Below are 20,860 nucleotides of genomic sequence, written 5' to 3'. Positions count from 1 at the left end.
AGGATGGAGGAGGAAGAGGAGACAAGGAGGAGGACAGGAAAGAAGAAGAAGGAAAAAGAGGAGGAGGTGAGGCATGGGAGCCATCCAGATTGGACTCCAAACTCCTAGGATCTCGTAGTCCACCCTTAGCGTGAGAGCCAAAGAACAGCAGGAAGTGAGTCAGGAGGAGCTCTTGAACTCGAGCCCCAGAGCCTAGGCTGACCTCACAGAGGAAGCCAAACCCTCGAAATCCTTCTCGGCTTCCTGGGATGGGTGAGCCTGGCTCCCTACCTCTTCTGGGCTTCCGACAGGCAGCTTTCCGAGTCTACCTTTCACCCCTTCCAGATGATGGGAAGTCCCGTCCCACCCCCTTTGCCAACTCTGAATGCTGCCAGGGTCCATTCATGGCAGGTGAAACACGGCACCCCCCCTCCTCTTCTTTTTTTTAAACGAGGCTCCTCCTTTTCACTCCAGCCTCCGCCCACCAAAAGCCAGATAAACTCCAGTTTAAATCCAAGCCAGTCCATGGCGGGTTGCAAGGTAAGACCCACTACGCAAATCAGTCAGGTGGGCAAACGGGGACACTCAGGTGACCTTTTAAAAAAAAGATTTTTGTTCTTAGTCTCACACACACATTTACAAGTATACATTCTTCTTAGTTATGATCCTTATCACATTTTAACACTTTGAAACATTCATTTTTCCATATTAAAAAACTAAAATATACGATCGGGATTGCTTTGCTTACCATCCCATATGCCGATTTTCTTTTACCTCCGCCCTACTTTCCTTTCCTCCCTCCCTCCCTTCTCTCCTTTCTTCTTTCCTCCTCTCCTTTCCTTCTTCCCCTTCCTCTCCCCTACTCCTCTCTACCTCCTCCCCTTCATACCCTCCCTCCTCCTCTTTCTATCCCTCCCTATCTTCCTCTCCTTTCCTCTTTCTTCTTTCCCTCTCCTTCCCTCTCTTCTCAGGACACTTGGGTGACCTTTATCACGAATGTCACTCACGTCACTTTGAAAAAGGCCCACATCATTCACACACACACACACACACACACACACACACACACACACACACACACACACAGAGCTATTTAATCCCTGGGGAAGATGCTCTGTAGAATCCCGGCAAATAGGGTTTCCTGCCCTAGCAGGGGGTTGGACTAGAAGACCTCCAAGGTCCCTTCCGACTCCAGTTATTCCATTCTATCCCTGGGAACCCCTGCAGGATCCTGGCAAATAGGGTTTCCTGCCCAAGCAGGGGGGTGGACTAGAAGACCTCTAAGGTCCCTTCCGACTCCTATTATTCCTTTCTATTCTAAATTTTCTGCCTATCCTAACTTTATTCCTTCTTCGTGTGTTACCTTAAAGAACCTTCACCGTCCTGGATCATCAAGGTCCCTTCCGACTCCTGTTATTCCATTCTATTCTAAATTTGTAGGATCCTGGCAAATAGGGTTTCCTGCCTCAGGGTTGGACTAGAAGACCTCCAAGGTCCCTTCCGACTCCAGTTATTCCATTCTATCCCTGGGAACCCCTGGAGGATCCTGGCAAATAGAGTTTCCTGCCCAAGCAGGGGGGTGGACTAGAAGACCTCTAAGGTCCCTTCCGACTCCTATTATTCCTTTCTATTCTAAATTTTCTGCCTATCCTAACTTTATTCCTTCTTCGTGTGTTACCTTAAAGAACCTTCACCGTCCTGGATCATCAAGGTCCCTTCCGACTCCTGTTATTCCATTCTATTCTAAATTTGTAGGATCCTGGCAAATAGGGTTTCCTGCCTCAGGGTTGGACTAGAAGACCTCCAAGGTCCCTTCCGACTCCAGTTATTCCATTCTATCCCTGGGAACCCCTGGAGGATCCTGGCAAATAGAGTTTCCTGCCCAAGCAGGGGGGTGGACTAGAAGACCTCCAAGGTCCCTTCCGACTCCTGTTATTCCATTCTATTCTAATTTTTCTGCTTATCCTAACTTTATTCCTTCTTCGTGTGTTACCTTAAAGAACCTTCACCGTCCCGGATCATGTGAGAAGTCCCCCCCCCCCCGCCCCAGGTGACTCATGAAAACCTCTGGCCCAACCAGTTTGGGAAGGTAGGCGGTCAGGTTGAGGAAGCGTTTTGGGATCATGAAAAAAAAAAACCCTGCCAGTTTCCTTTTTGCGTCTTGGCTCACAATGAATTTCCACCCTTTGCGTATGGATGGCTGCAACCTGGTGCCACCCAAATCCCCAGCAATATTTTATCCTCTTCTATCCTCTGCCAGGCTGCGCAAATCAAACATGTCAGCGTTGACTTACATTCTTGGCAGAAATGCGGCAAAATTGTTGAGGCTTTTTCCTTTCTCCCTCAATCTCCCTTCTCCTCCTTCTCCTTTCTTTATTTAGATCTGCGTGGAAAAATGCTCCCGTTTCTTGTTTATACGATGTTAATAAAAAAAGACGTGGATTTCTAATTTGGTTGTGAATTATTTATTTACACACACACACAAACAAACAGAAAAAAAATAAGCCTCCACATAAAAAGGATATTTTTTTTTTCTTCTGGTTAATCACGTAGAGATGATGATTGGCAGAAGCACCGTAATGCAATGCATTCGGGCGTGCCCATCCCCATATTTTTTCATTTGTACTTCAAATCATTTTTTTAAAAAGCATTCATGTTCTATTTTTGCTCTCAAAGCTCCAGATATCGCACAGGGAGTTCCCCTTTGAAACAACAACCCTGTGGGGTAGGTCAGACCAATGAGGATCCTGCTCAAATGGCCGTTTAACAGTAAGAGGGTTGGAAGGTACCTTTGGAGATCATCTAGTTCAACCCCCTGCTCCCGCAGGAGACCCATACTAGGGATTCGAACCGGTGAACTGCTGACCTTTCTGATTGACAAGCTTGGCGTCTTAGCCACTGAGCCACCTAGCCAAGCTGGAGTTTGAACCTGGGGCTTACTGATCGTCTTCTAGCGACTGCATCCTTGGCCCTATTTTTTCATATAGGTAGTCCTCAACTTAACAACGGTTTGTTTAGTGACCGCTCGGAGTTCAAGAGCACTGAAAAAAAGTGACTTATGACTGTTTTCCACACTTAGCACCATTGTAGCACCCTCCCTCCCCCCAGTCACGTGATTAAAATTCAGACACTTGGTAACTGACTCATATTTATGACGTTTGCAGCGTCCAACCTTCTGCTACTCAAAAGGAGTCTGCAAAAGGAGATATACTTAACACCCCAGACCATGTGGTCCACCATTAAAACCATCTCTCCAAACAGCCACCATTGCTTTCAGTGTCTTTTTTCCCCACTTGGAACTGAACCCAGATGGATATTTTCTTCCAGCAGCCCCCAAAAGCTTGCCAGGAATCCAGGCAGACCTCCCCCCCAGCACACACACACCTCCCTTGAACTCATCCCCGTGGTGGCTTCGTCCCATGGCCTCGTGCCAAACAGAGCGTCCTTTGTCACTTTCCTCCAGTTCTCCAGGTGCCTCGCCTTGACCTCTGGCGCCCTTGTTTGCCAACTGGGGCTTTGGCAAAACGCTGTGGGAAACTGACCCCCTTGGGGCTTGGGCAAACAAACTGTGATGAGGATGCCAGCAAATCATTCACAACCGGGGGTTTCCCTGGCCTGGGATCAAATGTGGGGTGTTTTGTTTTTTTTTTTGCTTGCCCAGAAAAGCCCACTCATCCAATCCGGACCAAAATTGAAAACTGGATTAATTCTCCAACAGCAGTTAACCCTCCCTCCCTCCTTGGGCAGCCCTAGATCAGGGGTCCCCAACCTTTCAGACCTCAGGGACCACTGCATTCCTAATTTTAAATCCTGCAGACCACTAATATGATCTGCCTAATGACTGGATGGGTGGGCGTGGCTATGGGGTCATGTGACTGGGTGGGTGTGACCAACTCGATGTCACTCAGGTCGAGGGGCACCTCGCCTGCCTCTGCTCGCCCCTCCCCTCGCAGCCCTTCGTCGCCTGCCTGTTCCAATTGCTGGAGCTAAGCAGCCACCGGGAGAAAGAGTTGGCAAAACAGCTCAGTTCAAATTGGATCTGACCGAGAAGGAGGCTCAGCAGAAGCACCTCACTGAGGACTAGGAGCATAGGCTTTCCAAGCAGAGGGAAGACCTGCGGGAGCGCAAGGCCAGGAATTGGCACCTGGAGGCTCAGCTGGCTGAGATGGTCAGCCAGTTCCAGGCCATGTTGCAGTCCCACTGGAACGAGGCCCCCCAGCTCTTCACCACCAGCAAAGCCCCCCACCAGGAGGCTGAAGCAGACCACAAGTTTAATTTCTGCCTCCCTCCAACCTGCACAAAAAGACCCCAAAGGGAGAGACTCTCTGCAGCAACACAAGCGTTCATTGCACGTATCCATCCCAGGGGTCAAGAGTTTGAGGACCCCTTATATAGTGCAATATAAAAAATGCAAATAATTTTTCTGCGGACCCCCACAATTTTCTCATGGACCACCGGTTGATGACTGCTGCCTTAGAGCCTTGCAAAGGATGGTGGCTGCTTTTTTTGCAAACCAAGATGAAGGGACTCCCCCCCCCCCCCCAATAAAGGCTCGGGCTCCACTCCTTGGTGGGAAGAAGGAAAACCAGCCTGGGAAACCAAGGCCAGGTCTCGGAGGGGAGAAACATTAAACCACTGTTACATGAGAGGTCAGGGAGAGAGGTCCTCGCCAATGCTCCAAGAGCTGTTAATTTCATTTACAAGCCAGCCGTCTGCTTTAAGTCAACACCGGCTGGCAATTAGTTATTAACCACTGAGGACTGTGGGAAACTCTCCATCAATAACTCGGCCAGCTTCAGGACCCAACAACCCACAGGAAGCCCAGAGAGCTGCTTCAAAGCATCCCATCATCCCCAAGGCTTTTTTTTAGTGGAAAAAACTATTTTCAAAGTCTCTCTCTCTGCTGCAGGCCCTTGTCAACGCAGAGGGCTCCAGATGGCTGAGCTTGCTTTCCCCCCCAAAAAAACAACCCCAAGAGAAGTTGTGTGAAGTTCACAAGCAGGCGTTTGATAGAGAGATTAAGAAGCCCGGGAGGTGGTGGTGGGGAAATGAGCCATCCCTACCCTTTCATTCTTTTCCAACATATCAGTGTTGGCCTACTGCTAATCCGAACTCCGCCGTGCCAATGATTTACTTTAAGGAATGCCAGCCGGATGATGATTATTTTTTGAGCGTGACGCCATTCCTCATCTGCCTTCCTGTTTTAACCTTCGCTGTTTAATTTGGCTTTCCGGGACGAGGACTTATGCACTAGTTGCATGGTGCAGATCTGTCTCCTCTCTTCCTTTCTTGTTTGAAAGAGATTTTATTTTAAACACATAAACAAAACAAGACATAGATTAAAACAACAGAAAAAACAAACAAACAACAGCAGTTCCATATCGGTATGTCTTTACAATTGGTGCTTTTTCCTCTATATATATATGTTTTACATTTGTGATCCCTTTGTTCTTTATTTATTTATGTATACTATTCCATATTTATTTATACGTGACTGTTTATATCAGAATATCACTTTACATATATTACACGTTGTATACTTACTATGGTTTGGCTACTTAATATTTCTACAACCTGGCTATTTTACACATCCCTACTACTTGTTGCTATCTTCTAACCATTTGTACCATTTATTCCATATTAAATAATATTCCGATTCCTCCTTTCCTTGTATTTCTTTCGTCAGTTTATTTCCGCATATTCTAAATTTTTTCTTATCACCTCATCTTCCTTTGATACTACCTTGTTTTTCCGATTCTGGGCATACGTTATTCTAGCTGCAGTTATGTTATGCAGGTATTTTATTTTCCTACTGTATTTTGGGGGGGTAATAATACCCATCTCTTTTCCTCTCTTCCACTCGTATTTTTTTCTTCTCCCCCCCCTTAAATATAAATATTTATAAATATTTATTATAAAATAAATATTTATTTTCTCCTGTTTGCCAACTTCAGAGTTAATATTGTCAAGATCGCCCCGGTGTTGGCGGATAAATAAGTAACGCTCACAAAATGATCTTGGCTGTTTTCATCTGAGATGCCCCAGCCAGGCAAGGCTCTAGATCTCATGATTTGGAAGGAAGAAGGGACTAGGATAAGCTGCTGCATTATACTAGCTTTGTCTGCACCAAATTGCTCTTTTTCTTTCTTCATATGGACTGCTTCGTTCTCTCTTTCTCCTTCCCACCCTCTGTTCACTTCTGGTTTGTTAACCCCAAATCTATCTCACCTCCAGCAAATTAAAAACCATGGCATGTGACAGGGAGGAATTCCTCTCCCCCTCTTCCATGCCCATCCATTTTCTCTTTCGTGCTCTGCCTTTTCGAGGCTGATTACTGATCTGGGACAATCGGCTGGAAAACCACTTTTCAAGCAATGGCCCCCTCCCCTTAAACCTTTCCTCCCACACTTCTTTGACTTCACTAGGAAACATGTGGCACCTTGCTCAATATTAGTAACTGTGAGAAGGGATCTTGGAGTCCTAGTGGACAACATTTAAACATGAGCCAGCCGTGTGCAGCAGCGGCCAAAAAAGCCAACCCAGTTCTAGGCTGCATCAACAGGGGGATAGAATCAAGATTCACGGGAAGTGTTGATACCACTTTATAAGGCATTGGTAAGGCCACACTTGGAATACGGCATCCAGTTTTGGTCGCCACGACATAAAAAAAAAATGTGGAGACTCTAAAAAGAGTGCAGAGAAAAGCAACAAAGATGATTAGGAGACTGGAGGCTAAAACATATGAAGAACGGTTGCAGGAACTGGGTAGGTCTAGTTTAAGGAAAAGGAGGACTAGGGGAGACATGATTGCAGTGTTCTAATATCTCAGGGGTTGCCCCAAAGAAGAGGAACTCTAGCTATTTTCCAAGGCACCTGAGGGTAGAACAAGAAGCAATGGGTGGAAACTAATCAAGGAGAGAAGCAACTTAGAACTAAGGAGAAACTTCCTGACTGTGAGAACAATTAATCAGTGGAACAGAAGTTGCCTCCAGAAGTTGTGAATGCCCCAACACTGGAAGTCTTTAAGAAGGTGTTGGATATTCATTTGTCTGAAGTGGTGTCGGGCTTCTTGCCAAAGCAGGGGCTGGACTAGAAGACCTCCAAGGTCCCTTCCAACTCTGTTATTCTATTCTATATCCCTATAGGGCCAATCCCTATTTCCAACAAAGTCTTCCGGCAGATGAACAGACCCACAGCCCAGCCCTATTGCAAAGTCAATAAGTGATCCACCGCTCGATAAACCTCTCTACCCGTTTCTCCCCCCCCCTCCCCCCCCAAAAAGGGACTCCAGTTTCCGCCTTTTGCAAGCAGCTCAGCTCTGGGCAGGAACGTGGCAAGCTCGTGCCCGTTTCTTGGGCTTCTTGATGGCATCGGGGATGAGGTCAGGCAGGAGAGGATTGCTCCACCCAAGATTGCCGCTGGCTAGAAAGAGAGAGAGAAGCAGCCACGGGGAGGGCTGCTCCCGAATTCTTTTCCTCATTCTTCCTGCTGTTGGTAATCGCAGAGCCACATTCTTGCGTTTGTGTTCTAAAGTCCCAAGCTGAAAAATGCCAGGCGCCAGACACAGATCATTAATTCCTGCCTGGAACCTCAGTTTCAATAAGACTCGGTTCAGCTTTCTCACCTCACCTTCCTTCTAACCCAGGGATGGTGAACCTTTTCAGCACCGAGTGCCGAAACCGGAAAGTGGGTGCATGCATGTTGCATGCGTGCGTTCTGTGGCGCCGAAAACTCAAAAGACTGCCATTTTTCGGGCTGTTTTCAGGCTGTTTTCTGGGCTTTTTTCAGGCTATTTTGGGGGTCATTTTTCGGAATGTTTTTGGCCTGAAAAAGAAAAACAGCCTGAAAATGGCCTGAAAAACTGGTTTTGGGTCATTTTTCAGGCTGTTTTTTGGGCAAAAACAGGACAAAACAAGACAAAAACAGTTTGGAAATGGCCTGAAAAACTGGTTTTGGATCATTTTCTAGGCCATTTCCAGGCTGTTTTGGGGGCAAAAACAGGACAAAACAGGACAAAAAACAGCCTTGAATTGGCCTGAAAAACTGGTTTTGGGTCATTTTCCAGGCCATTTTCAGGCCGTTTTGGGGGGCGTTTTTCAAGCCATTTTGAGGCATTTTCAGGGCCACAAATGGCTCAAAAAACAGCCCCAAAACCCGGCCAGAAAATTGCCCAAAACTCAGCCTAAAATGGTGTGGAAAACAGCCTGTATTGTGGCTGCTTGTTTTCAGGCCATTTTCTGGTGCTCCAGCATCCATGAAGACCAGTTGGCGATGTCACCCACAGAGGGGGGGGGGGGCGTCTCCATGCCACCTCTGGCACACCTGCCATAGATTCACCCTCACTGTTCTAACCCCTTTGCCATCAATACCTGATCCATAAAGACAAAGTTAAGGATAGATCCTCAGGGAGAAAATCCATCTTCCCTGGCCGCTAAGAGTCAGCATCGACCCACCTAATTATCTATCCAACATGTCGAATGGGTTTATATGGGCCATTTTTTTTCTTCTTCCCCCCTCATCCTCCTTTCCTTTGCTGCTACAACAAGAGACCACGTTTCAAAAGCAAGTTCCTTTGCCACCGGCTGTCATATCATCCAGTATTAAATCCGGTATCTGTCCAAGGCAGAGCTTTCCTCAAAGTTCCAATTTATTAAGAGAGACATGTTGGCACATCTGTGGAAAACCCGCATCTGAAAGCTTCCTGGGTTCCCCCACCCAGTTGAAAGTTCAAGATCTTGCCCTCCACCCCAACACCCACAAGTCCATCCCATGGTCCAATCTTCCACTGCCACGCTGGCATTTCCACCCATCCACTTCCGGTCAGGTGCAGAAGTGCGGAGACAAAGAATGACCTTGGGCTTCTAGAGAGGAATGTTTTATTTTGACAACAACACATTCTACAATTCTACTCCTTACTATTCCCCCTCCCAATTACCCCACTAATGAAACAGCATACAATACAATACAATACAATACAATACAATACAATACAATACAATACAATAGCAGAGTTGGAAGGGACCTTGGAGGTCTTCTAGTCCAACCCCCTGCCTAGGCGGGAAGCTCTATACCATTCCAGACAAATGGCTATCCAACATCTTCTTAAAGACTTCCAGTGTTGGGGCATTCACAACCTCTGGAGGCAACTTCTGTTCCACTGATTAATTGTTCTGACTGTCAGGAAATTTCTCCTCATTTCTAAGTTGCTTCTCTCCTTGATTAGTTTCCACCCATTGCTTCTTGTTCTACCCTCAGGTGCTTTGGAGAATAGCTTGACTCCCTCTTCTTTGGGGCAACCCCTGAGATATTGGAAGGCTGCTATCATGTCTCCCCTAGTCCTTCTTTCCATTAAACTAGACATACCCAGTTCCTGCAGTATATATAAAAAAAGGTTCACCAACATTTTATATTTGTGTATCATTACTTTCAATTGTATGTAAAAATCATAAAATATCTATCAAATGTATATAAATACTCTCTTGTTGATGTTGCACATAAGTAAATTGACCCAGACAATACACTGTTTATTAAGCAGTCCTTTATGTTTAAAGAAAAAATGGACAAATAACATTTATATTAAAAAAATAAGTAAGTTTCTATTTTTTCCATCCTTCCCTTTGGCTGTAGGAGGAATTGAGGCGACGGGCCAGGTGGAAAGAGAGACTGACTCAGAGGCTGCAGCAACCCAATGATAGGTGGCAACTTCGCATGAAGTTCCTCCAGCAGGCACAGAGCTACATTGGCACGCCGTATGCCAAGAAATACCACCAGCCTGGAAGTAAGAACCATATTCCGGAGTCCAGAGGCAAAAGATGATGGGCACAATTGGGTGGGCCTCTCAATCTCCACCATTGGAGACGCGTCCGTCTTCATTGCCAAGGTGCAGGTAGCCCTGGACTTACAACTGTTCATTTAGCGACCATTCGGTTAATAACAGCACCAGAAAAAAAAGGGACTTAGGACCCTTTTTCATACCTACGACCGTTGCTGCATCCCCACAGCCAGGTAGACAGAAATTCAGGCGCTCGGCAAGCGGTTCCTACTTCAGGACCACACGATCCACTTTAGCGACCTTTTGACGGCCCAACAGGGAAACTCAGATTCGCTTAACGGCTGGGTGACCAACTTAACCAATGTGGAGATCCGCTTAACAAACATTAAGCAAGAACAGTCGGGGCAAAACTTGCTTGACCAATGTTTCATTTAGCAACATAAACTCCGGGCTCCATTGTGGTTGTAACTCAAGGACTGTATCTTGCTATTTTTCTCCTTAGCTAGAAGATGAATAGAAGCAGTTCCTCGTTCCCTTGATTTTGTTCTTTGATCAATCACCCCAAAGCTGATGTCCACCAAATTAACGCCAAACTTTCTAAGACATGAGCTTTGGGACAGTTGGTTAAAAAAACCTAGAGCAGTGATAGAAAACCTTTTCGGCACTGAGTGCCCATACCAGAACGTGTGTGCATGCACATGCCTTTGCACGCACCGGAGTGCCGGTCCCAGCTGGCCGGCATGCACATGCCTGTTTTTGGCCATTTTTAGACTGTTTTCAGGCCATTTTTCGGGCTGTTTTCAGGCCATTTTGGGCCCGACAAACTGCCTGAAAACAATTAATAACGGCCTGAAAATGCCCAAAAAACAGTCTGAAAATGGCCCAAAAATTGGTCTGAAAATGGCCAGAAAACGTTTTTTGAGTTGTTTTCAGGCTATTTTCAGGCCATTTTTAGACTTTCAGACCATTTTTGGACCATTTTCAGGCCATTTTTCTGCTCATACAGTCATCCTCCTTTGAAGGGGCATTAGGGGACACCAGTTGATATTGTGAGTCAGTTCTGTCTGGTTCCACTGTCCCTGCGCTATCTGGTCTTGTAGGTGGGCGCCCCCCCCCCTCCCGAACAGGCTGGCACCCATGGCTACCGTCACCCGGTCTGGCATTCTGAAAAATTCACCCTTGGTTATCGCCGGGGACGTCCACCCGATCAGTGAGCGTGGAACTTCTGCCGGGAGGAGAACCCTGGCCTGGGAGCAGCTCCTGTGCCTTCGCTGGAACGGCAAGGGAACCACTGTAGGTCTCTGATGTAGAGACGGGCCCAAGGGATAATGCCAGTGGCTGAGACCATGGTGCCTAACCATCTAGACCACGTGGCTAAAGGCACCCTGTCTCCCTTGGATTACCTGGATGACTAATCGTCTTAGCGAGCACTGTCTTTCGGGTGACAGGAAGACCTTATCTGCCACTGAGTCTATCAGAGCCCCTAGGTGAATGAGCCTAGTGGAAGGGTAAAGTTGACTTTTAACCGGATTCCCCGAGAACCCGTGCTCCCTCAGGATTGGCAAGGTGATATCTAGATCCAACAAACCACCTGAAAACAGCCCAAAAATGGCCTGAAAACTGCCTGAAAACATTTTGGCTATTTTTGGGGGGGTCGTTTTCAGGCTGTTTTCGGGCACTCTAGCGCCTGCAAAGACCAACTGGCAACGGTGCTTGTGCCCAAAGAGGGAGCTCTGTGGGCCGGCTCTGGCACGCGTATCAAAGGTTTGCCATCCCAGAACTAGAGGATGGTGGGGGGAGCAAATTTCTCATCTCCCCCCCCCCCTTTAGCTAAGAAGATGAACCACCGTGAACGGTTGATACAGGTGGTCCTCAATTTAGCACCACCACGGAGCCCAAAATGTCCATAGTCGAGCAAGGGAAATTGAAAAGTGAATCAATTTTATGGCCATTTCTTGGCCAGGGTTTGTTAAATGAATCACCATGGTGATTGAGTGAATGAGCCTCGGTCCTTAAGCAAACCCATCTCCCCCCGCCCCCAATTGACTTTGCTTGTCAGAAGCCAGCTAGGGAGTTTGCAAAGGATGATCCTGTTGGATGCCCCATCCACCTACGCAGTGCCGAGCGCCCGGATTTTGATCATGTGACCTGAGGATGCTGGGAGGGTCTAAAGCAGGAGAAGCATTGATCGGTGCCGTTTTCACATCAGTTGCTAAACAAATTGTTGGAAGCCGAGAACTAGCTGTGTTTTTAATCCTCGTCCTTGCAGGCCCCCCCAAAAATCCAAGGATAGTCTGACCTTTGGGATGGTACCAAATGTCCAAATTTCTGATGACCTCCCCCGCTCCCCTTTTAATTTTTGCATGTTCCAGGTCCTGAATACGAATCTCCCCTTTTCCTGGATTGTTGTGGGTTCGTCCGGAGAGCAGTACAAGATTTGGCAGACGATTTTGGCTTCTACATGGGCTCAGGCAACCAAGCCTATCAGTATGACACCCTTCCTCTGACGCTACCCAGCGAGGACCATTTGAAGCCGGGCGATCTTATCTTCATCTCGGGAGTTTACTTTGATCCACAACGTAAGTGTCTTCCGTGGGACTCACTTCCTTCCCTGCCCTCCCGTTCTCCCATCTGCGTCTCCTTTACAGAGGAATTCTCCCAAGGACACTGTTGTGGCCGGCCAGGGGAGCTGGCAGCAGACTCGGACAGTGAGGAGGTTTGGGAGGAAGATGGGCCAGTCCTGGAGTCTGGGGAAGTTCTGATGAGGGCTCTGTGTCGGAGGCAGAGAGGGGGCCAGGGCCATCTGACAGTTATCAGCTGTCTTAGGAGTCGGATATCACTGGGGCAGAAGAACAGTTGGAGCCTGTTCCCGATGTGTGCATGCACAGAGCTGCCAGCAGAAGGGAACAGCTAAGGAACAGAGGTTGACTTGGGTGTAAAGGCACAGGTGGATGGTGAATGGCCCCTTCCATGGGGAATAAAGCGGAGCGAAAGGGGAGTGGAGTTTTCAGGAGACAATTACTTCGCTTAATTAGTGTGAAGATTTGTTTGTGACTCTCAGAGACTCCTCGCCAAGTTATTTTCTTGTACAGCAGTTGCGTTTGGAAGATATCGGCCTGGCAGCTCTCCAAGCCTGATAAGGTCTGTGATTGTCAATTCACCCTGGAAAGACTGTTTGCCGGGATTTTGCTGGACGTGAATGAGAGGAATTCACCTTAGCGTAATAAAAAGGGCTTTTGTCGGGACAAGGAGTCTGCTGTGTGATTTGGTGAAGCCTAGCTGAAAACAGACACCTGGTTTGATTTGAGAGAAGGTTGGGGTATGGATTCACAGAAACCAGGACTTAGTTGGGGCTTCCTCCAGATTTGAATCCTGATCTCTCCTTCAAAGAGGTTTTCAACTAAGATCTGGAGACAAAATGTGAGATAAATTAAGAAAAACCCCTTTGCCCCATCCAACCTCTTCTCAATCACCCCTGCATCTGCTAACAGCCTAAATACCTACCTGCCCAGGTGTGTGTATGGGGGGGAGGTTCCTTGATTCTCTTTGAGCCTGAGTAGCTTTCTTGCAGACATTTCATTACCAAACTAGGTAATCTCATCAGCGCTGGCCTGCTCAGGTGTTACTTTGCCCCCTTCTTTGCAGGTAAGAGGCAACCCCACGACATTGTCCATGTGGAAATCTGGTTGGGGGAAGGAGAACGCAGTCTGGGGGCCAGGAGGAAGCACGGCCGAGCCCAGGTCTTCGATTCCTACAGGTTCGTCTCCAGCTCTTACGGAGACATGAAATATCACTTCAAGTCCATCGAGACATGGCTGCAGGGGGTTTGTGTCAGGTAAGCATCTCTTAAGGAGACATCCGCCATCTGATCTCTCTGTAACTTTTTTTTTATTTTTTTAAACGGGGAGGCTCCACATCCAGCCAGGTGGCCCCACCAGAGGATTATCGAGAACTAACTTTCAGATTTGATTTATTATTTAAATTTACATGCCGCCCGTCTCGCCTCGAGATAGCTGTCAACAGGGAGGATGGAGAACAGCTTACCCTCTATCATTTAAATAGGAGCCAGCCGTGAGCAGCAGCTGCCAAAAAAGCCAACACAGTTCTAGGCTGCATCAACAGAGGGATAGAATCAAGATCACGTTGATACCACTTTATAAGGCCTTGGTAAGGCCACATTTGGAATACGGCATCCAGTTTTGGTCACCACGATGTAAAAAAAATGTGGAGACTCTGGAAAGAGTGCAGAGAAGAGCAACAAAGAGGATTAGGGGACTGGAGGCTAAAACGTATGAAGAATGGTTGCTGGAACTGTGTATGTCTGATGAAAAGAAGGACCAGGGGAGACATGATAGCAGTCTTCCAATATCTCAGGGGCTGCCCCAAAGAAGAGGGGGTCAAACTAATCTCTAAGGCACCTGAGTGTAGAACAAGAAGCAATGGGTGGAAACTAATCAAGGGGAGAAGCAACTTAGAACTAAGGAGAAATTTCCTGACAATGAGAACAGTTAAATCAGTGGAACAGAATTTGCCTCCAGAAGTTGTTGATGCTCCAACACTGGAGGTTTTTAAGATGATGTTGGATAAACATTTGTCTGATGTGATGTACGGTTTCCTGCCTAAGCAGAGGGTTGGACAAGAAGATCTCCAAGGTCCCTTCCAACTCTGTTATTCTATTCTATTCCATGGCCTAATCCATCTTTTTTTCATCCCAGAGGTTCTCAAAACTGTTGGATTACCAAGACCAAAATTCCCAGCAAGGGCCAAGCTGCCTGGGTAACTCTGGGAGTGGACACCCATAGATCTGGGCTCTTGTGACCAAGGAGGGAAACCTTAAAGCAAGGAGTAGATGGATGATATATATATTTAAAGGCGGGGTCTTTTTTAAAATCTTCCATCCTTGGCCAAGCCAAACCTTAACTCATTGCAGACCCTTATACTAAAAAAATCATTGAATTCACATGCTTCAGAATAGAACTGAAAGAGCATACTTTTGTATGTGTGTCTCCCTGAGTGTGTGTGTGTGTGGTTTTGTGTGTGTGTGTGTGTGTACAGACATATACCTTTAAAAGTCACTATTGTCATTCTTTTGGCATCCCCCCCCCCCCCCCCCGGCCATGTAATTCTCCTCCGCTGGCGCCTCTGGGAATGTTTGACGCCCACCATTGTTCCTGGCAATTTGAGATGTGCCAGTCCTCGTCCCGCCTCCCTTCTTCGTCCAGCCTTCATGTGCAGCTTGAAATCCAAAGGTGTCATTACAATTTCAAAGGCCTCGCCTGAACAGCCATTTAGCACTTGCCACTCACAAAGGCAGCAGTGAATAATGATCCGGTTGGCCGGAGGCAGGCGGGTGAGATTCAGGCACCGAACACCTTAGAATATCTGCAAACCATATTATCTATCTATCATCTATCTATCTATCATCTATCTATCTATCTATCTATCTATCTATCTATCTATCTATCTATCTATCTATCTATCTATCTATCTATCTACTATCTACCTACCTACCTACCTACCTACCTACCTACCTACCTACCTACCTACCCCCTCTGTCTGTCTGTCTGTCTGTCTGTCTGTCTGTCTGTCTGTCTGTCTGTCTGTCTGTCTGTCTGTCTGTCTGTCTGTCTATCTATCTATCTATCTATCTATCTATCTATCTATCTATCTATCTATCTATCTATCTATCTGTTTGTCTGTCTATCTATCTATCTATCTATCTATCTATCTATCTATCTATCTATCTATCATCTATCTATCTATCATCTATCTATCTATCTGTACATCTATCTATCTTATCTATCTATCTATCATCTATCTATCTATCTATCTATCATTATCTATCTATCTGTACATCTATCTATCTATCTTATCTATCTGTCTGTCTGTCTATCTATCTATCTATCATCTATCTATCTATCTATCTATCTATCTATCTATCTATCTATCTATCTATCTATCTAATCATCTATCTAGCAAGCTATCATAGATAGATAGATAGATAGATAGATAGATAGATAGATAGATAGATAGATAGATAGATAGATAAACAGACAGACAGACAGACAGACACAGAGAGAGGGGGTGGGTGGGGGGGTGGGTGGGTGGGTGGGTAGGTAGGTAGGTAGGTAGGTAGGTAGGTAGGTAGGAGGCCAATTATCTACACATATAGTTCTGTAAATAAAAGTAAAGCAAAATAACCAGGTGGAAAAGATTCCTGCGATGCCAGGGTCCCATACCTGTCTGAAAGGGGTTGTTTTACACACCCTGCCTACCCTCCTTAGGGGTTGATACCTCCCACTACAAGAATCCATGGCTCCTTCAGAAGTTGAGCATCCCGATAGCCCTGGCTCTAGCTTTTGATTTCCCACAATGCCCCTGACAACTACAGAGTGCAGGGCATTGTGGGAAAGCCCGACAGACAGGCGGGAGACACCCCCCCCCCATCAGGATCCGGGTGCGGGACTGGAGCCAAAGGGGGAGAGCCAGAGAAGGACTTCGCTCTCTCCCAGCTGCTTCAAAGGGGAAGGTTCGCTCACCTCCACCTGGCCGGCCCCCGACTTCCCCTGCGGGAATTTCTCCCGGCACCAGCAACGGTTCCTAAGCAGCCGTTGCTAGGGAACAGGGCCTCTTGTTGACAGCACCCAAGCTGCCTGCACCCTCACCGGGCGGGGTAACACACGGCTGTCTGAATCTGGATGCTTGGAGACCCGGCCCAGGGGACAGGAGAGCATTTGCCGTGCTGGAAGCTCTGTCAAGTTTCATCATGACCGATCTGACAAACACACCCTCTAAAGCTCTCCCCGAGCATGTAGGTCACGCCAAGCCAAGGTTAGACTTCGGTTACTTCTGTTTTTCTCCTGGCTTGGGGGGTCCAAACCACCTCGGGGTGGCAGTTGGTGCTTTCAAGAAATCCCAAGGGCTTGAACGGAATAACAGAGTAGGATGGGACCTTAGAGGTCTTCTAGTCCAACCCCTTGTTCAAGCAAGAGACCCTAGAGCTGTGATGGTGAACGAACGGCACATGTGCCAGAGGTGGCACGTACAGCCCTCTCTGTGGGCACGCACACGCCATCGCCATAGGCTCTTCGGGTTTCTGGCATCCATGTGCCGGCCACCTGGTTTTCACAGGCACCAGAGTGGCACAAAGACAGGCACACGTGCGCCGTCCAGCTAATCTTCCAGTTTCCGGTGCCCCGGTGTGCGCAAAGACCAGCTGGCCAGTGTGTGCCGGAAACCCGAAGATCAGCTGGCTGGCACCCATATGTGCACCAGCTGGCTGGTTTTGGGGTTTCCAGCACTCAAGCGCACGCACATGCATGCGTGTCCCAGTTTGGTCGATCGGTGCCGAAAAGGTTTAGAGCATCCTGGACAAATCTCTTCTTTAAAAAAAAATCTCCAGTGTTGGAGCACCTACAACTTCTGGAGGCAACTTCTGTTCCACTGATTAATTGTTCTCACTGTCAGGGAATTTCTCTTATTTCTAGGTTGCTTCTCTCCTCGATGAGTTTCCACCCATTGCTTCTTGTTCTGCCCTCAGGTGCCTTGGAGAATAGCTTGACTCCCCCTTCTTTGTGACAGTCTCCCAAATACTGGAAGACTGCTATCATGTCATCCCAAGTGCTTCCTCTGTTAGCCTAGACATACCCAGCTCCTGCAATCTTTCATTGTATGTTTTAGCCTCCTGCCCCTTAAATATCTTTGCTGTTCTTTTCTGCACTCTTTCTAAGGTTCCCAACATCTTATTTTTATATCATGGTGACCAAAACTGGATGCCGTATTCCAAGTGTGGCCTTAGTTAGTTTCCACCCATTGCTTCTTGTTCTGCCCTCTGGTGCTTTGGAGAATAGGTTGACTCCCTCTTCTTTGTGGCAACCCCTGAGATATTGGAAGACTGCTATCATGTCTCCCCTAGTCCTTCTTTTCATTCAACTAGACATACCCAGTTCCTGCAATCGTTCTTCATATGTTTTAGCCTCCAGTCCCCTAATCCTCTTTGTTGCTCTTCTCTGCACTCTTCCTAGAGTCTCCACCTCTTTTTTACATCATGGAAACCAAAACTGGACGCCGTATTCCAAGTGTGGCCTTACCAATGCCTTATACAGTGGTATCAACACTTCACGTGATCTTGATTCTATCCCTCTGTTGATGCAGCCTAGAACTGGGTTGGCTTTTGTGGCGGGTTGCTGCACACGGCTGGCTCCTATTTAAATGGTTGTCCACTAGGTCTCCAAGAGCCCTCTCACAGTTACTACTATTGAGCCAGGTACCTCACATTTCCTAGTTAAGTCAAAGATCACTTGACCTTGATTCTGTCCCTTTGGTGAGGCAGCCTAAGACTGCATTGGCTTTTTTAGCAGCTGAAACAAACCCACACACACACCCGATGCAAACTCAGATTTAAACTCAAATTTGAACTCTATCTATTGAATATCTGTTGGTTTTCACCTTAGTAAAAATCCTTGAAACCCGCTTTGTTCCTAATGGGCTAAAAATCTCTTGCAAGTCTGACCCTTGGCGATGGTGCAGATGCCCCAATCCCGAAAGCCGGCTTTCCCCTGAAGAACTGGCAAAGCTGGCTAGAGAAATCCGGAGCCTTCTTGTCAGGGTAATGATGATTTTAAAGCAGACCAGCATCAATGTAAGGCTGTAACTTAAGATGATGAAATGAGGATGAATCATCGGAGGTATTGCTGCTTTAAGAAGCTGAGTTATTGCCACTTTAAGAAGCTGTCTATATAAGAGAGGCCATGTGAGGGCGCCTCTCTCTCCTCCTGTTCTATCTGCATTGTAGTTCTCCTTGTAGAGTTGAGGATTACTTGCTTGCTTGACATTTGCCTAACACCAGGGGTAAAATGCTACCAGATCAGGCTGGTTCACCCGAACCGGTAGTAAAAAAATGCTACTGGTTCGCAGAACCATAGTAAAAAATACTTTAAAAAGTATTTTAAAAATTCCGACGATCGCACGTCGCACAGCCAAAAACTAGGGGTGGGGGATTGTTTTTGCTCCCAGCAGGCTTCCCTGAGGCCTGGTAGGCCAAAAATGGGGGCTGGGGGTCCTGAGAAAGAAAGAAGGAAAGAAAGGAAGGAAGGAAGGAAGGAAGGAAGGAAGGAAAAAAGAGAGGGAGAGGGGGAGGGAGGGAAAAAGGAGAGGAAGGAAGGACTACAAACCTGACACTAGATGCAGCTTCAGAGAATAATCCAGAGTTGGAAGGGACCTAGAGGTCATCTAGTCCAACCCTGCTCCAGCAGGACATTGTTAAAGTGAGTTTTTCTCTCTTTTGGTCCCCCAGTTACATGACTAAATAGTCACATGACCCCCACCGAGCCATGCCCACCAAACCACGCCCACAGAACCGGTAGTAAAAAAATAGATTTCACCACTGCCTAACGCATGTATGTGTGCATATATGTCTTGTATATAAACCACCGTTTGAAAGACCAAACCTCTGTGTACTGTATTTCGCTCCTGGGTTGCCTCAAAATAGTAGTCAAGCTGTGCGCACTCTGACAATCTTGAATTAAATACCGGTTCCCGTTGCTTCCCCCTCCCCTCCCCCCGCAGCCATTGTCCAGAACACAAATGGACTTCAGCGAGGGACGATGTGGAGAAAAATTCTATTTTCTACCCGCCGAGCGAGCAAGATGAACCAGCAGAAGAGGAGGCCAGCCCTTCCCAAAGCCGGCCTCCCTCGCGACCCGCAGAGGCAGGAACGCCGGTCAGGATGGCATCCGTCACCAGATCTCTCAGCACCTGCGGACCAAGTGGTAGCGAGCAGGTGGGGGCCCAGGATCTTCAGGTGTGCTCCAGGTTGGGCTCGGAGCTCCCTAAGATAACCTTGGGGGCAAAGGATGGAGGTGTAGAATCTGGCCAAGGTCGGGAGGAAGCCCCGAGTGCCAACGAAGCAGGCGGTGAGGCTGTGGCAGGAGGAGAGCAGGCCCAGAGAGAAGGGGGCGAGGCAGACCGCGTGAAGACTCTCCCAGAAGATCAAGGCCAGGACGCTCCAGACTCAATCAGCGACTTGACCCAGACTTCCGGTTGCAAGGTAAAGTCCAGCGGGGTCTTAATGGGCCACGTCGGAAAGTGGAAAAAGGAGCCGAAGTCCACAACTCAAGGCGTTCTGTGCCCTGATGGATCTCCACCACTAGCCTCAGGTGAATCAGACAGCCTTCCTCCCAGTTAGGAGAAGACGTGGCTTGGCTTGTGGGGTCTCCTGCCCACGGAATCCCAGATATCCTCTGAGAAATAGACACGTGTTCCCTTCCCTCCAAGTTGTTGCCTTCTCATTTCCCACAATGCCCTAGATTAATGCAATGTGTGACATTCAGAGAAAATTAAGAGGGGGAAGCTTCTAAGGAAGGAAGCCTCAATGAAGACAGTGTGGTGCCCCCCCCCCTCCAGAGGCCAGAGTCGGACAGTGAAGAGGTTGGGGAGGAGCATGGGCCAGTCCTGGAGGCTGGGGGAGGCTCGGACGAGGGCTCTGTATCAGAGGCAGAGATGGGGCCAGAGCCGTATGCCAGTTATCAGCTACCTTCAGAGTCAGACATCAGTGAGGCAGAGGAACAGCTGGAGCCTGTTCCCAATGTGCGCATGAGCAGAGCTGCCAGAAGAAAAGAACAACTCAGAAATCAGGGTAGACTTGGGAGTAAAGTCACAGGTGGAAGGTGATTGGCCCCTCCCAGAGGAAATAAAAGAGGAGCGATAGGGGAGTGGGCTTTTGCAGGGAACAATTTGTTCGTTCAGTCGTTAGATTCGTTTCAGGAGTGTGAAGATCTGCCCATGAATCTCAAATCCCCTTGCTGCATATCGGAATACTGCACAGATGGTCTCCCACCCTCCCCATGCCTTTGCAATCTGGTGGTGCCAGCCACTCAACAATCCTGCTGGGTGCTTATTTCCCTTTGAAAACACTCTGAGGTGGGGGCGGAAAACCTTTCAACTTCATGCAAAACTCACCGTTGTCTCCCTGCTGTTCTCGGCTTAGCCGCCTCCATAAATCAATGTGGTATTTTGAACGCCACCGTTTGTCCCGCTGGAGGATTTTTGAGTACAATAAACATGGCAGCTGTAAGGAATAGGGAAAGTATAAGGCAAATAACATTTTAT

General features: G+C 47.6%; 1 protein-coding gene across 1 annotated transcript in view; it reads left to right on the top strand.

Moving 5' to 3' along the window:
• TTLL10 (tubulin tyrosine ligase like 10) overlaps window positions 1-20,860 on the top strand; it is a 118,177-nt gene that overhangs the window by 65,218 nt on the left and 32,099 nt on the right. The window contains 4 exon segments of the mRNA XM_032232196.1: window positions 9,607-9,757; window positions 12,124-12,330; window positions 13,397-13,586; window positions 19,319-19,935. Coding sequence (XP_032088087.1) covers window positions 9,688-9,757; window positions 12,124-12,330; window positions 13,397-13,586; window positions 19,319-19,935 — 1,084 coding nt within the window. The 5' untranslated portion in view covers window positions 9,607-9,687.

Source organism: Thamnophis elegans, chromosome 15 (assembly GCF_009769535.1).
Source record: "Thamnophis elegans isolate rThaEle1 chromosome 15, rThaEle1.pri, whole genome shotgun sequence".
NCBI lineage: Eukaryota > Metazoa > Chordata > Lepidosauria > Squamata > Colubridae > Thamnophis > Thamnophis elegans.
Note: the sequence above shows the minus strand (reverse complement) of the source record. Positions and strands in the feature narration are given on the sequence as shown.